A 7,301-nucleotide genomic window follows, 5' to 3' on the forward strand; every position below is an offset into this window, starting at 1 on the left:
CACATAGTATAACATGATATCACAACATCGCTTATCGACCCTGGCAAACAGATTTGACCAAACAAGTCAGAAGCATCCTATGCTTCTATCCTTAACCTTTTGTTTCCTATGGACTGCTCGATACACACAAATGCTCTACTCCAGCCTTGTTTTTTTCCGGGGAAAGGCGAGTCCCAACAAATCAATCGGCCTTCCGTCGTGGTTTGTCATACAAGTACAGAGTAACCGCTGCCGAGCCCATGCGGTTTTACCATATGCCAAACAAGAATGACGCCAGCGTGAGAATAAGACATCTATGATACATTCATCCGTGTGACTGTGATTCGTAAAGACGTTATCGGTAGCTGCCCGACTGAGCAGCCGTTGATGAATTCGTTATCGTGCTGTCACGATTCGGTCTGCGGCTAATGCTGCTAGCCCGGTTCAGCAGCGAAGTATGACTGAGAGAAAAGTGCCGCGGCTGCGCAACAACTTGTTGCGGCCGTTCTTCGGTGACCTTCTCGGTTGAGGAAGGTTGTTCGCGTTCTGGGGTTCTTTCCAGATATCGGCGCGTCGCCAGCGATGGCGTGGAAGGCGCAACCAGCCGAGAAGTGAGGGATGAAGCTCCGAACCGCCTGCGAGGCAGAGCAGAAGAAGCTGGTGATGATAGTTCGTTGGGGTTTGTGTTTGAGTGATAGGTGTGAGAGACCGCGCGGGCCGGTGTGGTGAGCTCTGTAGCCGCCCGGGACGGGGCGCGAAATCGAGATTCATCTTCATCCTCGCCGCCAACAGTCCCCCGACGCGAGCGAAGTAATGAGGTTTGGCGTCCATTCTCGCGACCTGCTTCGCGTGAATCCTCCGCCTCTTCTGTGCCTGCTCTCCGGGTCCTTAGAAGCATAGATGACCTGCGGCCGTCCTCAGGCTCTTCGGTGACAGCACGACGCGACCGACCAATGAATAAAGATGACTTGCGGTTCGCCGTTTTGCTGCCGTCTCCCGGTGTACTAGGAATGGTGCCAGGCGGAAGGGCGAACCTGGGACTGGGGAGCGAGGCCGGGTTGAGCATAGTGCTGCGTCTCTCTTCGTATTTGGAGAGGGCCCTAGGGCTCGTGACCGTATTGGCATTGGGCTTCGGGAGGGTCTGCTGCTCAGACGTAATACTAGGGCGCCGTTGACCGGATCCGCCAATGAAGGTCTTGTTGATGGTTGGTGTGACCGGTGTCGTCGTGTCCTTGGTTATAGGCACACTGACTTGGACAGTCTTATTGCCAGCCGCTTCTTCGCTCAATGCCAAAACCAGCTCTGTGAGGCTTCGGCAGATGCTGTCAGCCTTGCGTCGCAGTTGACGATCCGTCAGATTCGTGCCAACTCCGATGGTGCTAGCGCCGCTTGAGATGGGCCCCGGTTGGCCTGCAGTCCCCATCATGTTGGCTAGAGCCAAGGCGTCTGTTGCAGCTACCTCGAGTGCTTTTGCTACCTCCTCGCTGAGGAACGGCTTGGACTTGCTGACAGCAGAGAGAAGGATGGGCTGCTGGACCTCGCGTTGCGAAGATGTGGTGCTGACAGCATCGGTCTGGTGGTGCTGGCTATCAGAAGCTCGTTTCGGCGAGGTGGACATGGTCGTATTGGTTGCGGTAGGTGGACGTTCGTCAGAGGCTCGAGACATTGCGGCGCCGGAGGTCGCAGGCAGCTTGCCGGTTAATTCCAGGCGATGGATGCGCGACTTGAGATCATCCAACTCATCCCACACTGTCGACGGTGCGTTTGTCGACGCTGTTGCGGTCGATTCTGTTCCTTCAACTCCCGTTGCCGCGTCCTGATGTGCTTCGGTGCGCGGCGCTTCTATCGATTTAGGGACCAAGGGCGAAGAGTTGTACGTACGGGTCTGGCCATAAGACAAGTTCGATTGTCTGTACGCCGAGCTGCGGGCAGAGTAGCCGGTGTTGCTGTCTGTTAGCGACGGCCTTCTCCTCGCGTATGGAGAATTTTCTCCCATCGGATCTTGAAAAGTGAAGGACCGGGGTGTGTTGACGGTCGAACGAGAGGAGGATTGGTGGAAAGTTTTTGCGCGACCAAGGTCCTCACCGGGATGCGCGGACGACGGCCGGTCTCGAGTCAAAGGTGATCGGTACGCCAATGCGCGAGCCATAGGGTCAGCGGCGCTGTCATCCTCTGACGATTGGCGTATCCTTTTCTTGGAGGTCTCTTGCTGATCGGATAGACGACGACTGATTTGAGGTGGGGAGACGGGATGATGATAAGACAATGGAACAGCTGCGGAGAGGGGTCGGCGATGCGAAGATCTTGCGACACGGGCCTGTTGCTCGTCGTCAGTAAGCTCACGGTCGTCCATGGCGAAACTCTGCCAACGTGTCCAGGACGCCAGGATTAGCGTCACCGGAACGCGGGAAATGAAGCAGCGCTAGAAGTCGCGGCGGATTATCATATCCAAACGGGGAATTGAAGGAGAAAAAGTATGTGACGAGCGGAAAGATGGAGCAAAAATACGGGAAGGCGGCTTCATATCATGGCGAACAGACTCTAGCCATCACAGGGCACGGCCGTTTGCATCGCACTAAGAGGTTTCCCGAAACAACAACGCAAACCCATGAAAGGTGGCTAAACTCACTATGGCACTTGGCTGCTCCGCTGGCGCAATATCTCCAGAGCCACGGCGCGATGGCTCTTGTCTAGCGATTTTCATAAAGACGTCACCGGTTGTGTCGTCGGCGTCGGCTGACAACGGCGGTGTCATTTGCGAATAATCGTCGTCGCGTCTGCCTTCGAGGGCGCGCAGGGTGCGGTCGCGTTGATTGGAGTCGGCGTAGTCGTCGCCAAAGTCAAAAGACCGCATGGTCGAGGTGCTGCTGTCGAGTCCCAGACTTCGACGAGACCCGGATGAGCGAAAGGAGCGGATGGGAGCCACGCGCACCGAGGCGGTCGAGGTGCTGGCGGTAGTGGCTTTGAAGGAAACGGGGGGTCGCGAGGCTATTGACTTTCGTTTCTCATCTGTCGGGCTCGAGTTCTGCAAAGTCTTTGGCAGTATCAGCTCGCGCTGTCCCTGGGCCCAGTCCTTTGTTGTTTTGTCGCCTGGGGGTTGAGGGACGTCGTCGGGTGTGTCGGAGGTTTTCAGGCGATCGGTCTCTACGGGTGTTGACTCAATGTCGGTCGCATTTGACTCGCGGGATCGGTATGCAGCCGCTCTTCGAGTTTGCAGTCGGGAGAGGGGGGCGAGTGTCTTGGGATCTGCGACGTTGCCGTGGGATGAGATGGACTGAACAATGACGGGGCGGTCGGGATAAGACGCGGGCCGTCTAGTTGAGGTGGCTGAAGTTGCAGGGGTCGACTGGGTAGCAACCTGATAGGTTGATGCGCGGGATCGCGGGTTGAGCTTTGGAGGCGACTCGGGCAACTCGTGAATGGGGCTCGAAATACGGGGGGAGAGTTGCGACAATTGACGATGGGAGGGGCGGCGGTCGTGCAGTCGAAGTGAAGTCGAATGGGTGTTTTGGGGTGGGATGTTGTTTTCCGGGTCGGCGCTGTGTTGTTGTGGCTGCTGGTGCGGCTGTTGGTGCAGCTGCAGGTCTGACGTTGTTGGCAGGGTGGTGGGAGAGGCGGTGTCAGTCTCAGTGGTAATACCAATGCCAATAGCAGTGACGGCGTCGATGAAGGCGTCGGTACCAGTGGTCGGTGCCGAGTGAATTTCGTTGGAGGTTGGAGTCGATTTAGGCGAGACAGGCGACGGCGGGATGTGCTGCAGTAGTGAGGGGAGCACTAGGCGTGTGGATTGGTATTGCTTGTGTAAGTCGGCGAATCGAAAAGCGGGAAGCTTGGACGAGTTGTGGCTCAGCCGATGTGCATCATAGGGTGAAGAGGGTGAATTTGCTGAAGATGTCGCAGAAAGTGAGGGAGTATGGAATGCAACAGCACTTTGCGAAGAGAATGAGGATGAAGGAGACGCAGACGCGGACGCGAACGCGGATGCGGATGCGGATACCGTAGCAGAAGAGAGTGTGGGATTCAGAGTCGGGGCATGGCCCGCAACTTCGAAACCACCTGCTACTGCGGGTGCGAGTGTGGGTGCTGCTGGTGCTGCTGCTGGTGCTGCTGTGGCCGTGGCCATGGTCGCGTAGGGGGGGTTAAGGGGTGATGTCTCTGCTTGATCGGTCAGGAAATCCAGGTTCGGGGTCCGCTTTCAATTCGCTTCGGTCGCTGCGCCTGCGAGTCTGGCCGGGGCTCGTCTGTTTTTCCTCTTCCTTTTTTTCGTCTTCCCCCCTCTTCTTTTCTTCGTCAGTTTCCCTGCCTGCGCCGGGGGTTGAGCTCTTTGGGCTGTTTGTCTCTGACTGACCCCAGTCCACCCGAGTTGAGGGCTGTTCCTCTGGGAATCCACCCGTCCAAATGGCAAAAGGTCTTGCTGTGGTTCACGGGTCGATTGGTGGCGTGTGCGCCTGCAGGTGTTCGTTTTGCTGATAACCGTTGTCGTTATTTCTTTTTTCGTCTCCCAACGGTTCCTCTTTTTTGTGGTTCTGCGATGCTGCAGATTTTGTGACTCTGGGATGTTCGTTGTTGCAGTTCCTTCTAGTGGTTAGGTCTCTAATCTCCAGATTCCCAAACGGCCTTTCTCCTGTACCTCGCTGGTATCCTCCCGGTGGTGTCGCGTAGGTAGTTCGCGGCCGTTTGATTAGATCGTTGCTCTCGTTAATTAGGAATTAGCTGTTGTTGTGCTACAAGTTGCCTGTTCCGATCGTCCATCAGGTGTTCGTTCGGGTGAGGTGATTTGTATGCGCGTATGCACGTCGGCGTTTAGCGGAAAGTGTCTCACTGGTCGTCGTGTGGTTCGTGCTAGTACGTGTGTGTGTGCTGGTGTGTGTGTGTTTGTGTGTGTGTGTGTGGGAGAGTGAGAATTAGCGACGTGGGAGCTGGTATTCGTCTGCTGCAGATGGGGGATAAAGTAGGGAGCGGATGCGTGCGTGCGTATTAAAGGTTTGTCGCAGTTGGTCGAAGAGTAGGAAACCCAAGAAGTGTTGATGGTGGACGCCCGGCGTTCTCGATGCGATGGACAACTCAGTTGTATGCGCGGGAAGGGCCGGAAATGGACGACAATGAGTGAGCGATGAGAGGTTGAAGGAGCGGAAGAGGCAGAGAGCGGACGATAGCGGAAGCTCGAAATTAGTATTAGAATTGGGAGGAAGGAGCGTCGTGAACAAGTGCGATTGCGGATCGAGAAGGAGGGGTGTGCAAGCAACGGCTTCCTCGTCTGGTGTGTGTGAGTGTGTGATTTTGCCTCAAAAGGTCAAGTCTGGATCCAATCCAGGCAGTCGGATGGATGGACAAGTGGGAGAAGGAGAGTTGCCGTCGATTTGGGGACTGACAGACAAGAAGAAGATGGGACAGAAGCTTAAAAAAGGTAAAGGTTAAAAAAAAAAACATGACAAGAAAAGGGAGTTGGTCGTGGATCGTCGTCGACATGTCTTTTCCACTCACACCTCCTCCCTCGTCTGCTCTTTCCGTCGTCTTCTCTTCATCTGCGGAGAGAAACACACCTTACCTGGACCCGGCAGAGCAAGGTACCTCAGGTATCTCGTCGGCCACCGCAATTCTGCGCTCGTAGGGTCCAGGTTGCGTGCTCCAGATACCCGTCTGTACTCCGTACGAACGGATATGGATGTGGATGTGGATATGGATACCTCATCCTGTAACTTTCAACCTGGGCAAGGCGGCGAGACCAGAACAGCTTGGACCCTTTCCCTCTTGTTTCCCATCTTAACATTGTACAGTTCACAGGGAGCCCGGGTACCTCTACACTGGGAATTTATTGGAAACCTCAACTGGCCTGCGTACTTACCCATTTCATCATCCCGATGACTTCCCTCTGGTCTTGCCCGAGTCTATCGAGCACCCGTCGATATCTTTACTACCTGGTACGTGCCAGTTGCAACATGTACTTGTGGAGAGAACCAACAACTACAATGGTTACATCTCATCTAACGGTACACCTGCCTATCTACTTCTCCTACCTTACTTACAGTTACACCTCCACACGATGCAAAGCAAAGCACGTTTCGTACCTCGATCCAGCAAAGCGAATGCTACCGCCCATTCGGAACTCTGTTTAACCTCGTCTCAAGCCTGTCATGCTTTGCTGACAATCACCAACTGCCTCTCGACGGTACCACCCTCTCGATTCTCGAATGTACAGATACCTGGCATGTTGGCATGCTGCAAGCACATAGCACATTTCACCTCTTCACAATTCCACTGCCTGTCCCGGCTCCTGGCTGATGCCCCTGTGGTTCAGCCGTCGTTCTCGCCTGACGACCCCGGCCACCAGGAGCTGCACACCTATCGACCACATCCACACATGCACCACTCCAATGCGGCAAACCACCATCCAGAAGCCGCCAGCAAATGGATTTCGTGGATCCCTATGGCGGGCCGTATGCGCTCCCGCCTCCCCTCCGGCCAACCTGTCCCTCCGATTTCGTTGCCGAGCAATGAAATGGGTCAAGGGACCAATCATCAACACACCGCTCTCTTCATCTGCTCCGCTACACTATGTCATTGGGAACTTATGGGTGCGCACCAGCGGCACTGGCTCTCCTCCTTTCGTGGCCTTTTCCTAGCTCATATGTCCAGCTGGATCAGTTTCAACTGCTCTTCAACATCAGCGCGAATACAGATGCTGTGTGCTCAAAATGGTCCCCTCACTCCCTCTCACCAGACCAAATGCCTCGAATCCCGCCGTTTAGAAAACAAAAAAGCCAAGACCGCTCTGGTGGAGATGCCGCAGGGAAGTCCAGCACCTTAATCAGGACAAATGAGCTGCGAGAACAGGGATTAGCGGCTCTCGGGCAACAAGCCTCCAGGGGTCTTTGATGTCACTTACAGGCTCATAGCTCGACCATTCGAGGTGGCTGGTTGACCCAGCTGAAATAGGGGATGGCTTCTCGACCGATTCAAAGCCAGGCTCGAGCTTCGGCCAAACTACCGCTGATGGTCGTCTTAGCGTTGGTCCGACTTGAGCTCCATAGCAAGCCAAAAAGGTCACGGGCTTCGCACTCGTGCCTGTCTCAAACATGGAACATCGATGCTGCAGCGCCGCAACTCTGTACTGCTCGAAGATTCAGAGTCACGGAATCCGATTGCCATCTGTAACTCTACATCTGCGCAACACGCGCATACGGCGAGGTACGACGCAGGAAATATACACAAATCCTTCCTCTCTCCCGCCGGCAGAATAGGGGGCTGGGCTACGTACCAAAATCGATCGAAAGACCATGGGGCATTCAAAGGCATGCAGCTGCTTTCGGCTCGCATATACC

At 55.1% G+C, this 7,301-nt stretch overlaps 1 protein-coding gene across 1 annotated transcript; it reads right to left on the bottom strand.

Moving 5' to 3' along the window:
• Window positions 1–334: 334 nt before the first annotated feature.
• Window positions 335–4,102, bottom strand: CORC01_12707 (uncharacterized protein; the record flags this gene model as incomplete). The annotated part of the gene is made up of 2 exons (XM_022624325.1): window positions 335–2,341; window positions 2,609–4,102. The coding sequence occupies 2 exons, from the start codon at window positions 4,100–4,102 to the stop codon at window positions 335–337; spliced, it is 3,501 nt and encodes a 1,166-aa protein (XP_022469187.1).
• Between the last annotated feature and the right edge of the window lie 3,199 nt (window positions 4,103–7,301).

The sequence above is a fragment of the Colletotrichum orchidophilum genome (genome assembly GCF_001831195.1).
Source record: "Colletotrichum orchidophilum strain IMI 309357 chromosome Unknown Scaffold_162.1, whole genome shotgun sequence".
NCBI lineage: Eukaryota > Fungi > Ascomycota > Sordariomycetes > Glomerellales > Glomerellaceae > Colletotrichum > Colletotrichum orchidophilum.